At 39.3% G+C, this 14,859-nt stretch overlaps 1 protein-coding gene and 1 long non-coding RNA gene across 2 annotated transcripts; both read right to left on the bottom strand.

Moving 5' to 3' along the window:
* Nucleotides 1–266: 266 nt before the first annotated feature.
* On the bottom strand, nucleotides 267–969 carry LOC141612532 (uncharacterized). The gene is made up of 2 exons (XR_012529116.1): nucleotides 903–969; nucleotides 267–798 (listed from the first exon to the last, which is right to left on the bottom strand). It is a non-coding gene; the product is annotated as an uncharacterized LOC141612532 (long non-coding RNA).
* A 13-nt stretch (nucleotides 970–982) lies between these two features.
* LOC141588106 (uncharacterized) lies at nucleotides 983–2,047 on the bottom strand. Its single transcript, XM_074409562.1, has 5 exons — nucleotides 1,849–2,047; nucleotides 1,623–1,749; nucleotides 1,402–1,531; nucleotides 1,137–1,294; nucleotides 983–1,024 (listed from the first exon to the last, which is right to left on the bottom strand). Exons 1-5 carry the CDS (start codon nucleotides 1,956–1,958, stop codon nucleotides 983–985), a joined length of 567 nt encoding a protein of 188 aa, XP_074265663.1. The 5' UTR covers nucleotides 1,959–2,047.
* Nucleotides 2,048–14,859: the final 12,812 nt, after the last annotated feature.

Here is a 14,859-nt window from a genome sequence, read left to right as displayed (position 1 = left end):
CGAGGCAATTTGGCGATTCATGATTTGGCGACTACAAATCGATCGCCAATTTGGCGACTACCTTAATATCAGTCGCCAAATTGGCGACTGACTTGCATCGCCAAATTGCAAATCCATCGCCAAAGCTACTTGTAAGTTTTGGTGGATTTTTTCGTTTTCATTGCTAGCCAAAAATTTACAACCTGCATACAAACCGATGTTCCACAACACCATACATCCCATTTCAACACACACAACACCATACATTTCAACCCAACACCTCCCAATTTCTCAAACTTCATTTCATATATTGAAAATGAAAGTTTTACAAGCTAAACTATTCTAAATGTTCAAGTCTAAATGTTCAAGTCTTACAAGCTTACATGTGGACCATGCGGATCATTTGGAGCTTATTTGGAAGCCAACACCGGCTCCACTCCCCCCATGTGGACCATGCGGATCATTTGGATCGTAGTTGGATCTAGGTCCGGGGTTACAACCTTGCCACCAATTCTCAAACATTTCCATTCTTTCCTTCATTTTCCGGAATTCTTCATCACGTTTGGCAAGTTCTTCATCACGTTTGGCATCACGTTCATCACGCTCTCTTATTTGACTTTGAAGTTGACTAATAATTCCCGGTTGATACGTGTTGCTGGGAATTGTTGAAGTCGATCTCCTACGCGTTTTCTCATAAAAAGCCGGTGTTGAACTTCCGGTACCATACACATTCCCTTTCTTGAAGCCATCCACCAACTTATACCATATGTCATTATCCGGAGTTTCTGGATTGGCGGCTTTTTCTTGTTCAAATGCTTCCTACAATATTAAACAAATGGTTGTAAGTTAATATGGTAACCACCTTATATACGACATTTTAAAAGAGAGTAAATTAACAAAAATTAAGTGTTACGGAAACTTACATATAATTGCTTGTCTTTTGGCTTAGTCCAAATTCTAACCCCTTTGTGGTCAACCCCGGAATGCGTGTCCGAGAAATTGATTAAATACCGACGCAATCGGGCCGTGACTTCTTCTTTCCTCTCTGAATGAAAAAAAAAAAACATACATGTTAGAAAATCAACAAAAAATGTAACATAAAATAAACATGTTGCATTGAAAACAAAAAAAAAGTGTGAAATAATAGACAAACTTACCCCCAACATACGATTCCAGAACGATCGTGAACCCGCGAAATGAGTAGGCTCGTTCACGGCGTCTTCCTTTCCTCCTCTTTTGTTGAGGGATGCTTGCTTAGACTTCTTCTGAAAAGCGGGAGTTTTGGTATGCTTTATTAAGCCTTCATACTTGTCACCTGCAATTACACATATGAAATCATAACTAATAAGTTACTGATATTATTTATAATATAAGAGAGTATATACTAATTAATACAAATAACAAAACAAGTTAATTAAATACCTTTCATGTGCTCTGGTTCCTTTGGGCGCCTAACTACCTTCCAAATCACGTCCCGATATCGTCGAGTACCGACTTCCTCGTACCTGATACGGACATTCCGTTCTTGAGACGGTGACCAAGCATATGCTTGCTACAAAAAAAAAAAGCGACAAAATTTCATATTAGTATTTATAAAAGTATAACCTTGGTTATTAAAACAAAGAATTACGGAAAATATATACCCGAAAGTTATTGAACCACGCATCTCTTTGTGCTTCAGAAGCTTGTGTCCACGATGTAGGAATTGGACCCACGAAATTAGTCTTCGTGCTTTTCGTGACACCTCGTACCACGCAATCGTCCATAAACCTGCATTTATTTTGAACATGTAAAATTACAAACAATTATTATTTAAAAAAAAAAAACAAAAAAAAACAAAATAGTAGACTAATAAAGAATAAAACTTACCATAATCCCGCCGGCTCAAGAATCATCTTATGATCCGAAGTGTACCGTATCGGCACCCGTGGTGTCTCGTCGGTAGCGTCACTCTCCTCACCGTCACCGTCTGTCTGCATCGGATCCTCCTGCACAAACTCCTCCTCCTGCTCCGGACGCGTACTCTGTCCTCCTCCTGAGCCGCCTCCACGCTTCCTACCTCGACCTGCTCCAGGCCATCTCGATAATACAAATAAAAATTAACACAAATAATGATAAATGAAAATTATACAGACTTCTAAATTTTAATAATTTACTCTTGAGGAATACAAAATTATACCAATTTAATCATCTTCATCTTCAAACCCCTCGTCCTCATCCTCATCCTCTTCCTCATCGTCATCATCGTCATCATCATCATCATAATCATCTTCATCTCCAAACCCCTCGTCCTTCCTCCTTTTCTCCTCCTCCCTTCTCCTCCTCACCTCATCTTCCCCCCTCCTCTCCTCCTCTTCTTCCCTTCTCTCCCTCCTCCTCCTCCTCCGCCTCATCCTCCCCCATCGCTCTCTTCCACATCATAAAATTCTTCCTCTTCCATGTCTTCACCATCTTTATTCTCATGTTCATAGTTGATTTCATCGGGTGGAGACAAAAGTGTTTCATTTGAAACGTTTTCTTCTTGGAAAAAAGTTGTATCAACTTGTGACCGTGCCTTTGTCTTAAAGATTGCACACCACGCATTTTGATTTCTATCATTTGTTGTGCTTGGATAAGTAGCAAAATACACTTGATGAGCCTGATGTGCAAGTATAAATGGATCATACTTAGAGTACGTTCTAGTACGATTCACTTCTACAAGCTTGTATTGTTCATGTACTCTCATTCCAGCCACAGAATTATCCTTCCAGTCAACCTTGAATAAGACAGTTTTATAAGCTCGGTCACGTCCACTATAACTAATTTCAAAGATATCTTCAACTATACCATAGTATTCGTTGTCATCAAGAGAAGAAATAGTAACCCCCCAATTGCACCTAGCCTTACCTTTACCGTGGTTGAATGTTTGAAAATTAAACCCATTAACCGAGTATCGATTCCACGTTCTTACCATTTTTAAAGGACCAAAAGCCAAACTTCTTATCAAATCATCTTGAATATTCAACTCAATTACATGTTTCTGAAACCATGATGGAAATTGGTCCTCATGTTTGTCCCAAACATCATCCTTACTTATATTAGGATTCCTCTGAATGAAATCATTAACAAACCGTGTTTCGTATGGCTCCAAGAGGTCACAATTAGATAGCACGTAAAGGTGGGCACGATTATACTCTTTATCATCCAAATATCTTGTTTGCCCTTTGATGAACACCCTTCATCATCTTGAGTTTGAAAAAATTCGGGTAAACTTCCGTCTACTTCATCCGATTTCTCAACATTCAAGTTTTTTGCTTTGGTTTCTATATGTTTTTCAAAGTAAAGAGAACAAAAGTTTGCAATCTCTTCCGTTAAATAAGCATTGCATATAGAACCTTCCACCCTAGCTTTATTACCAATTTTTTTCTTCAAATGATTAAGAAACCTATAAAAGTTAATGATGAGTTTTATTAATAATAAAGTTAACATATAATAAATAGATTAGTTATTATTATTAATTTTAATTTAAAAGTAGCTAGATTATCTTAATTACCTTTCAAATGGATACATCCACCTATATTTGACGGGTCCCCCAACTTTGGCTTCATATGGCAAATGAACCGGTAGATGCTCCATGGAGTTAAAAAATGCAGGAGGAAAGATCATTTCAAGCTTACACAATATCCGTGGTATTTGCTCTTCCAGACGAATCATGTCATCAACACATATTGAAGAGGCACATAAATCTCGGAAGAATTGACTAATCTCAACAACTGCATTCCAAACGTTTGTCGGCACGAGGTGTTTCAAAGCAACGGGTAATAATCGCTCCATGAATACATGACAATCATGACTTTTCAAGCCTTGCAACTTCAACTTCTTAAGATCAACACATCGACTAAAATCTGATGCATACCCATCAGGAAACTTCAAATTTTGTAACCACTCACACAATACTTTTCTCTTAGCTTTGTCGAGAGTGAAAATGGATGTTGGCTTAGACCCGTCGCCGCGAATGTGTAATTTGGGACGATGACAAAATTTCTGCAAATCTTTTCTAGAAGCAATGCTATCACATTTTTCACCTTCTACATCCATGATCATGTCAATTAGTTGCTCAAAGAAATTCTTTTCTATGTGCATTACATCCAAATTATGTCTTATCAACATTGTCTTCCAATAAGGAAGGTCCCAAAGAATGCTTCTTTTAAACCAACCGTTTTTCTGCTTTTTCAATTCTTTAAATTCTTCCTCGGTACCATCAATAGGGGATGGTAAATCACATACCGTCTTCCATATCTCATCCCCAGGCACTCGTTTCGGAGGGGCATCAAGCACCTCTTTACCTTTTGTGAAAGCTTTCTTGTTCTTCCTATGTGGATTTCCCTCTTGTAAGAAGCATCTATGACAATCAAACCAGCTTATTTTCTTGCTATTGGGAAGCCAAAATGCTTTACTTTCCTCCATGCAACAAGGACATGCTTTTTGTCCTTGTGTAGTCCACCCGAGATAGCATACCATAGGCGGGAAAATCATTTATTGTCCACAAAAGGGAAGCTTTAAGTTGAAAATTTTGTTTTTTAGACACATCATAAGTTTCCACCCCAACTTCCCACAAATATTTCAACTCCTCCACCAATGGTTGTAAATAAACATCCAAATTACGTTTCGGGCTTTTTGGTCCGGAACAATAAGTGACAAGAAGATAAATGGTCTTTTCATACATAACCAAGGTGGTAAGTTGTATGGTGTGACCATAACGGGCCAACAAGAATACTTCCTCCCAAAATTACCGAAAGGATCAAATCCATCCGTACACAAGCCAAGTCGTACATTGCGGGGTTCCTTGGCAAAATCGGGATACATCTGATCAAATCGTTTCCATTCTTCCCCATCACTAGGATGACTCATCTTTCCCGGAGCACGTGGGTTTTCTTTGTGCCATCTCATTTGTTCGGCAATGTTTTTGGTGGCATAGATTCTTTGAAGTCTTGGTGCGAGAGGAAAGTAAAACAATTGGTTACATGCTATTGGTTTCTTACTCTTTTTGGCCCTCTTACTACCGTTGCCTTTTTCAACACCAAAACTGTATCTCCTTCACTTGTCTCATATCTATCCGCCCCACAATCTTTACATTTGTCAAGCAAAGCATCATCTTTCCAAAATAGCATACATCCTTCAGGACATGCATCAATCTTTTCATGCGAATCAAGACCTTTAACTACTTTTTTGGTAGTATAGAAACTTCGGGTCATGATATTATCATCGGGGAAAGATTCCTCAAGGAACGAGGCAATGCCATCAACAGTAACAAATGGCATATTGAACTCACATTTCAAGGTAATTAGCCTAGAAGCGGCTTGTAACAATGTCATTCCGCTTCCTTCATACAAGGGTTTTTCTGAGGCTTTTAACATGTCAAGAAAGGCTTTTGCTTGTGGGTGTGGCGGTTGTTCTTCTGAAATAGTTGTATGGTCATCACTATTAAAAATAGTGGAATCCATAGCATCAACAACCATCTCTCTATATGGGTTCTCATCATTTTGTATTTGTTGGGTGTGAGTTTGTTCATGAATTGGAGAATATGCTTCTCCATGTGAAATCCAATTGTAATAATTTGGCTTAAACCCGTTTATAATGAGATGTTCTTCTACTACAATGTCAAGCTGGTATTTCAGGTTTTTGCATTTGGCACAAGGGTACCTAAGTTTTTTGTCTACCAAGTCATATTCATCTTGTTGTTTAGCAAATTCAATAAACTCGCTAACACCCTTTATAAATCTAGCGGTAGGACGTCTTTTCTTATTGGAATGGTCTAATCTTCCTTCATACATCCATGAACGTTCCAATCTCTTCATTTTAATCTAAAGAAGACCCCAAAGTAATTTAAACATTTTGAAAAAATAACAATAATATTACATACAAAATTTAAACATTATACTCCACATTATACAATAAACATATGAAAACAATATATAAATATTGTCAATAAGTAATCCATCTTCGAATGGGGTCCTTATCACTCCAACCTAAACCCGTCAATGTACGTTTCAAGTCACTAGCAAACACACTTGTAATTTATTAATGAGGAAAAAATTCGGCAAAGCAATTCCCTTGATTCTCCAAATACACATATACATGTATTCGGAGAACATTAAAAGGATCGCCACCAAACTCATTCCTCATTAATAAATCACAAGTACGTGTTTACTACCTAAATGACTTGAAACGTGCAAAAGACAAATCCCAAAATGGGGACTATTCAAGAATTACTCCTAATGAGTAATTCTTGAACGGGTACTAAGTCAACATCAAATCAAATCAAACAACAACACAATCAAGTACTAAATTAATTAAGTCAATCAATAGCCCAATTCAACCACATAGTAAAGGCTTCTATCCTAAAGTCCGTAACATAATTTGAACTAAAATTAGTAAATTTAAAAGGTAACTGGTAAGAGGAGGTTACCTAATCAAGTAAAAGCAAAAATGAAAAGAAAACAAGAAGCAACAGCTACCGCGTACGGTGGTGCCTAGCAGGTAGCAAGTGACAACCCTGAAAAGAGAAAAGAAAAACAAAAAAAAACAAGGTTATTCAACCTCAATTCATCAATAACATGAATTATCAAACTAAATTTATCAAAATCAAGTCCTAAAGAAGGTTCCACTTAGCTAATAGCTAATTTCTCTTAATCCAAAAGACGGTTCCACTTAGCTAATTCCATTAATCCAAAAGACGGTTTCACTTAGCTTAATATTAATAATAATACGACGATTTCACTTAACTTAGTAATAATAATAATAATATTATTAATTAAGGCGGTTCCACTTAGCTTAATACTTATGATAATGAGACGGTTTCACTTAGCTACCCAACACCATACACCACCCACGACCCACCCACGGCCACCCCACGACCCACCCACCCACGGCCCACCACGGCCCACCCCGACCAACCCCACCCACGGCCGAAACCCCCTCCCCCCATAACCAAAAACCTAAAGACAAACCTCTTAATCATTCCCTTCTAATTCAAACACAAATTAAACTAAATCTAACTAAAAATTAATCTAACATACTAACTACAAATAAATCTAACAAACTAACCACAAATTAATCAAACTAACTACAAATTAATCTAACAAATTAAACTAATTAAACTGAAATTAAACAAAAAAAAACTAACCTAATTAAAGAGGGTGGAAGTGGCGGTGGAAATGGCGGTAGAAATGGCGGTGGAAGTGGTGGTGGTAGTGTAGTCTCGTCGCCGTTCGTCGTCGTCGCTGCAATCGCCTTTTTTTTTTTTGGTTTCGAAAGAGTAAAGTAGGAGAGAGGGGGGTCTGGTTTGTATAAAAAATTTTGGCGACTGAATTTTTATTTGGCGACTGATGTTCAGTCGCCAAATTGGCGACTAAATTAAAATCCGTCGCCAAATCTGATATATCAGTCGCCAAATTAGATTCCCTTTTTAAAAAAGACAGTCGCCAAATTGGCGACTGATTTCAGTCGCCAAATTGTAAATCAGTCGCCAATTTGGCGACTACCAGTATCAGTCGCCAAATTTCGGTCGCCTGTTTTAGTTATTCTTGTAGTGATTAGAGAAATCTATGTTTTTGATAATGGATGAGAATGGGGTTCCTGGTTCGAATCTGGTCTTGGAGCCCGAAGCCTGATTTTCCAATTTCTTCTTCAGGCTAGATTCAGATTCCTTCAGCCTATTGATTTCTGCTTCAGCCTGAGCTGCCCTCTCTTGGATTGTCTCCAATTCTTTGATCTTGGCCAGGGCAGCCGCTAATTGTTGTTCTGCGGTGAGTTCCACCATTTTTATGTGTGAATATTAAATGAAAGATGATAAGGAGAATTTTATTGGTTGAAGAACTAGATGCCCCACGGTGGGCGCCAATTGTTTTAGCAGGATTTTCCCTGAATGGGTCCGGCTTGATTGAAGAATAAGATGGGTATCTAGCTCTATATGTTTGGAGTATTGTAAATGAATAACAAGGAAAGACTATGTTTAAAGAATAATGTTTATATTATTAAGATAAGCTGAATACAAATTGGTTTAAGTAATTGGATGCTTCGTAAAATAATAAATAGTGAAGTAGTTCAATACTGATGAATAATGAATGAATTTACAAATGCCAGATTACAATATTTATAGTCATAAACATGAACGTTGTATTGGTCTTCAACGTTCTTCTCTTTTGTCGGGGTTGTTGCCGGATTAATAGGGCACATTCCTTATTAATTCGGTTGACTGGTTCATCTTCGATTGATTCTTAGCCTTTTCCCCTCTTGCACGTCTAGGTTCATGGATGATATGGTCTCATAATTAGACTTGGTCTTCCTTGAGAATAGGACACGGTTATTGACTTATACAACTGCATTCTTCGTTCATCTTCTAGCCTGTTTTAATACTCTGCCAGGCTATTCTATATTGACCATCAGGCTTCTCTTCCAGGATTTAGTAGCCCGCTTGCTATAATATTCTTAATCAGCTAAATAGTAGTTAGATTTATCTGGTCTCCGGTTGCCTTAATCAGCCTAGTAGGGTCAGGCTAGGCTGTGGTCAGGCCAGGCTAATCTGGGCCTAACACCAGGGTTTTTCCACATATAAAATCTTTGTGTCATTATTTATTAGTTCATTTTGCACTTAACTATACTAGTCAGGCGAGTTGTTTGAGTTAGATCACCCTACATATAAATCCCTGGCAGGACATTCTGGATCAGTAAAATCCCTGTCAAAACAATTGGCGCCCACCGTGGGGCATCTAGCTCAAAAACAATCCATAACCTAACACCACAAAAAACTTGAAAGATGGCAGGAGATAGCATTGAGCAACAACTGGCTGCCGCCAAACAACAGTTGTTGGAAATGGAACAATTGAAACAAAAAATGGCCCAGGCTGAAGCAGAAGTTGCAAAATTGAAAGAGTCAGAATCCAGCCTAAAACTAAAGCTGGGAGAGAAAGCTTCAGGATCAAAGCTGAAAGTTCAGCCTGGCACACCATTCTCCTCAATCATCAGGAATATTGATTTCTCCAATATTGGCACTCCTACTCCACCAAAGTCCAATACAGGAGAAGAAACAGACTCAGAAGAACCCCAAAATGAAGAAAACTCACCAGATCAAACCAATACAGCCATTATGATGGCTATGCTCCAGGAAATCCAAAAACTCCGTGACAGATTTGAGAAGATCCCAGGAGTTCCTACCCCAATTGAAGAAGCAAATCCAGAGAGCTATGCTGATTCACCCTTTGTGGATGAAACAGCAAAAATAGACTTGCCAAAGAAATTTGTGGTTCCCTCAATGAGAATCTATGATGGGACCACAGATCCACAAAACCATTGATACCCGTCGCTGTGAGTACCAAAGATAAAATTTATAATCTCCTATTAAGACTAACCTAGGCTAGTGGTAACAGGGTCGAACCACAAGGAGGCAGTTGTAAACTTTAGTTGATTTATGTTCAGTCTGAGGTAACTATTATGGGGGTTTGTTTGAATTGGTCTATAGCTAATAACAATAAAAAGAAAATAAACTAAAAGAACGATTTAAACAGATAAAAGAAGGGTACTAGGATGATCGGGTCATTATAGCTTTGGCGGCAGCAAACTAAGTCGGTCTGAATTAAACACAAGTAAGGCGGGAAATAAGAGGTCCTCTCGGTCCACTCCTAACAAATAGCATCTATAACAACCCGACCCACCACGGTCGTAACACAACCCCAATAAGATGGGTGTGCACCTTTGGGCCCATTACTTGTCCTCACTTAAGCCCAAAAGCACAAGGCCTTGTTACTAAGTGGTGGGTGGAATCCCTTATAAACATATCACAACCTCCTCAATTCCCCGATGTGGGATAACCTTACTCTCAATAACTTGGGGTGTTACAGCATCTCTCGATCTCGCTATAGGTCCCTAATGTCACTAATGCTAACTTTCGTCCTGAAAAGTGACTAATGGTCTAAACTATACCTATCTTTTGATCTTAGCACAGTTTAGTCGATTTAATTGACGGTCAAATAACCTACCCTATCTTACGATCTAATGGGTCAGTCACAAAATAGGTATCTAACTGGTCGCATGCATTCGATTCGTTAAATACAAGATTAAAGACAATTAAAACGAGGGATAACCTTACAAGGTCAGTCGATCGACCAACAATGTCAGTCGATCGACTGACACGCGGGTTCAGTCCGTGTTCAATCTAATGCCGCCTAGCCATAAATTGCTTACATCCTAGCACTATAGGTTTAGCTACTCATGCTAAAGATGAAATCAACAATGAAACTAATAATAACTACTGAATTCATGCTTAAAATAAATAACAATGATGATAAAACAATAATTGGCTTTTGGGCACTTAACTATCAAACCTATACTAACAATAAAGGCAAAACGATAAACTGAATGCTAGGGCAGAAGAAATACCGAGATTCAAGAGGAAAGATTAAGAACAATGGCAGAATTTCCAATGCTACAATCGATATCCCAAACCCTAAATACTCGAAAATAAACTAGAACTGAAAGTACTGTATTGTGATAAAAACTTAGATGAAAACTTGATGCCTATTCTGATGTTCTTAGGTTACGTTATATAGAAATCAACGTAACAACTTATTTCTAAAACCTAAACTTCACGGGCCTTGAGTTTCTCAATCTTTTAATTCCCGTCTGGAATCGAAATCTGGTCGATCGACCACTCAGTGCGGTCGATCGATCGCTTCTCCTCAAACAATGATGAGCTCTGAACCCGAACGATAGTTGGTCGATCGATCGATGTGGATGGTCGATCGACTGGGTGAGCTGCTACTTGACTTCTTTAAACTCGTGGATTCGTCTTTTGGGCCTTGGATCGCGCACCAAGCTCGTTCCTTAAGCAATTCCTTTACGTCATTTGCAATGCAGATTACTCGGGGACGGATTTGGCTTGATTTCCCGTTGAATTCTCCACATTTCTGCAATAAAGTACAAAAGCACGAAAGTAGAGGAAAATAGAGAAATATGGGCGTATATAGCACAATTGAGCTCTGAAATGCGTGTAGAATACAGTGTGAAACATCATATTTTAGACACGCATCAAATCTCCCCAAACCAAACCTTGCTTGTCCCCAAGCAAGAACTAGACTCGATCTAATGACCTAATGGAACGAGTTCAATCTCAGAGCGAAATGCAAACTGTAAGGCCTAAACCAATTTAATGCACAACCAACAATCAACTAGTAATGTGAATCATGCAAACGAATTATAAAGTCGTCCAAAAACTGCTGCACCCTTGACTATAGAGACTTATCAAATTGGACTCTCGCGGGTCGCTCAAATCACTCAATTAAGCACAGGTGATATATTCGTAAGATAGAAAGAATTAAATTTGTAGTGACTCTCACCTAACTACGACCTATGAGGACATGCCAGCAGTAAAATATGAAAATGACCTCTACAACCGTACATATGCATTCCAACCAAACAGATGACCATTGACACATGCCGAGGTATAATTATGGAAATGTGAGGTATGGGTAAGAAGAGGCAAAACATTTATTGGTAAAGTGGAGGTACAGGTGATCAAGCTAGTACCGAAACGGAACCAAGGGACAACATCCAACTCCTTTCTCATAAACGAATGAAACGGTGCTATAGCAAGCACAAAACTCACAATCTCTAGGTATAAAAGTAATCAATAAACTCCCCATAGAATATGAATAAAACATGGGAGCAAAAATCGCCAAAAGATAAGGATTAAATTATGCGAATTGATCTTTCTTCTTTTTCGAATCTCAGTCGATCGACCAAAAGTAGCAGTCGGTCGACTGCTCTGAACAGTACAAAAACTTTTTTTTTTCTTTTCCGAATCATTTTTCATCTCTCTTTTTTTCTTTCTTTTCTTTCCTTCATTTCATTTAATTTTCCCAACTTCATCTCAAAAGAGCAAATACCACCAAAAATGAGTAACAACCCCAAGAACGCAGACTACTAGCTTGACAAAGGACAGGCTAAATGTAGGATGTAGTAAATGGGACAAAAAGGACATTTTTGGCAGTGTGAGGCTTATGGGTAAAATGAGAAAAAGGAAACCTCTACCACATGTGTCAGCAAACCACAGACCAAATGCATACAGGTATTAAGTAGATCAAATTCATAATTATGCAAATTAAGGAAACATGTCTCATAAGGAGTACTACTCACATTCCTAGATAAACTGGTCGTAGATGTCACCAGTTATAAGCTCTAATTCTCAGAATATATGATGTAGCTTGCCAATTTTTCAAAGTCAAGTCTCAAGCTAAGCAAGAAATTCAACGAAAACTCGTAGATATGCACTTACGATTCTACTAATAACATGTTAATCAAGCAAGGCTCAGGCAAAACAGATGCAAAATGCAAAATCATCATAGAAATACTACCGTTCCGACTCGACCTATATGCTAAAATAAACGTGCGTTTTATGGAAATTTTTGAAATTTTTCAAATTTTTTTTTTGAATTTTCGTATATAATGAAAATGAAATAAACAATGCAAACTGAAATTTAACGTGAATGCAAACAAATGATATGCGACGCAAAACCCTTCCCCAAACCAAATCGCACAATGTCCCCATTGTGCAAAATCATATGATGAAAGCAAAGAGAAATGGGAATTTGCGAGAAAATGAAAATAAAAACACAATGACATAAAGTAAAGACTTGGGAACTCACAAGACTTTAAGCGCAGCAAAGGAAACCTCCCCAAACCAGCGTGAGCTAGGAGGTTCCAGTAGCCAGCAGTGCTACCGACAAGAGTGCCTGAAAGACAGAAAACACCACGCATAAGACCGAAGAAAACAATTTTGAAGCGTAAAAATCGTGCACAAATGAGACAAGAGAAGAAATAGATAGTTCGACGGAAAATAAAGTGGAGTAGAAAACTCCCTTTAGTCCGCATATCGACCAAACACAGCAGGGGAGAGGTCGTGAACAAATATAGCAGCAGCAGTAGTCGATCGACCTAAAGAGGCAGTCGATCGACCAGGTGGCGAGAACAGTAGCTCCTGTAAACCTGCAATTCAGTCGATCGACCAATGGTGCCAGTCGATCGACTGAAAACACTGCTGCAGTGTCTTACTTCTTCGTAATTGCTCAATGATTTGAGCTAATAAGCTCTAAATACCTGCAAATGCACAATAGTACGCGCCCAAAATTGCGCAAAACCCAGAACGAAGTCTAAAGTACTTGAAAAATCTAAGCAAACGAAATAAAGCGAAGTTTTTGCGCACACAAAAGCAATAAAAAATAGTTCGAAAGCAATAAAATGAAGTTTATAACGAACTCGATCAACTAATAGTTGATCAAAAAGGACCACGGTATGGCCCACTTCGTCGGCTTCTGGCTACTAGAGGCAGCCTCAATGGTGCTCATCTTATCAGTTGCACCTTTCTTAGCTTCGACGGTCGGAGAACTCAGCTGATCAGCGTCATCATCCCCCCAATCAAGGACTCCCTCGGAATCGTCGGACTCCAAATCTGCCCATTTCACCTTAACTGGCTCATCTTCCACTTCCTCATCGGTCCCATAGCTTAGGCAACCAAGACCGCCTCTTTGAATGATAGGCTTCGTCGCAGCTGGAGTATCCAACGGCTCTTCCTTCCCCAAACCAGCTCCTGCATTATCTAAAATAACAGATTCTTCCTCCTTCTTGCTCCCAATCTGGGGCGGAGGGGTTAATGCAGCAGTAGTAATAGGGAGATTTGACGATTCAGGAAGTACAAAGTACGATTTCTTTTCGGAGACCGTATTACAAGTAACAGGCCACATGGCGTCCTTCTTTTTAGCAGGTTGGGCAAAAATGATAGAGTGTTTCCCAACCTTGAAGGTCAAGGTTCCTAAACCGACGTCAATAACTGCACCAGCAGTGTGCAGAAACGGCCTACCTAAGATGATCGGTATATGGGCATCCTCAGGCATGTCAAGGACAACAAAGTCAACAGGGAAGAAAAACTTCCCTATCTGGACGGGTATGTCCTCTAGGACTCCTATAGGCTCGACCGCAGATCGGTCAGCCATCTGAACTGTCATTTCTGTGATAGCAAACCGGGTCAACTTGAGTTTCCTAGCTAAACTCAAGGGCATGACACTTATACTGGCCCCTAAGTCACACAATGCCTTCTCAATGGAGAAGGTACCTATTTTGCAAGGGACAGAAAAGCTGCCTGGGTCCTCTAACTTAAGGGGCGCAGTGTGAGACAGATAAGAACAAGACTCCTTGGTGAGTGCGACAGTGTGCACTGTTTCAAGTGACCGCTTTTTGGACAACAGTTGTTTCATAAATTTAGTGTAAGCGGGTACTTGGTTAACTAACTCAAGGAAGGGGACTTGCACATTCAGACTACGGATAACTTTCTCAAACTTATTGAAGGATACCTGTTCTTTGGTCGGCACGAGTCTCTCCGGATATGGGGCTGTAAGGAGCACCTTAGCCCTCTCTTCTAAGTCGCGTGTGCCGGTATCCTTGGACTTAGGCTGAAAGTCCGTCACCTTCTCTTTGTTGAAGCTAGATCCCTCCTCAGACCGTCTCAAATGAGACCCATTGACCGTCATTGGATCGAACTTGAGCCGGATCGACCCATCAAGACTCGGTCTCGCTTTAAAATCTTCGGATCGTGGTACCCCGAAACAAATGGTCTCGTAGATTATTTGGCATTAAAGGACGAGATTCTTCAACATCGCGATAATATTGGTCGATCGACTACCCTCCTCAGTCGATCGACTGGTTTGTTTGCACGATTCCTGAGCTCCTGTAAATCCGTAACTCAGTCGATCGACTAGGTATATCAGTCGATCGACTAAAATTCCTGGCAGACGTCTTTTTCTTTGAATTGTTCGTTGAAGCTTTCTCTTGGCTTGTTTCTGGCTCACCTTT

Source organism: Silene latifolia, chromosome 1 (assembly GCF_048544455.1).
Source record: "Silene latifolia isolate original U9 population chromosome 1, ASM4854445v1, whole genome shotgun sequence".
Classification (NCBI taxonomy): Eukaryota; Viridiplantae; Streptophyta; class Magnoliopsida; order Caryophyllales; family Caryophyllaceae; genus Silene; species Silene latifolia.
This window is presented reverse-complemented; position numbering and strand designations above follow the sequence as displayed.

Bases quoted from the DNA above. Each gene is read 5' to 3' on its own strand.
- LOC141588106 (XM_074409562.1), bottom strand. From the start codon at position 1,958: ATGCAGACAGACGGTGACGGTGAGGAGAGTGACGCTACCGACGAGACA. The intron at 1,532-1,622 runs GTATATATTTTC...TTTTTTTTGTAG, and splicing joins CGTGGTTCAATAACTTTCGG to CAAGCATATGCTTGGTCACC. The intron at 1,295-1,401 runs GTATTTAATTAA...GTGTAATTGCAG, and splicing joins GGAACCAGAGCACATGAAAG to GTGACAAGTATGAAGGCTTA.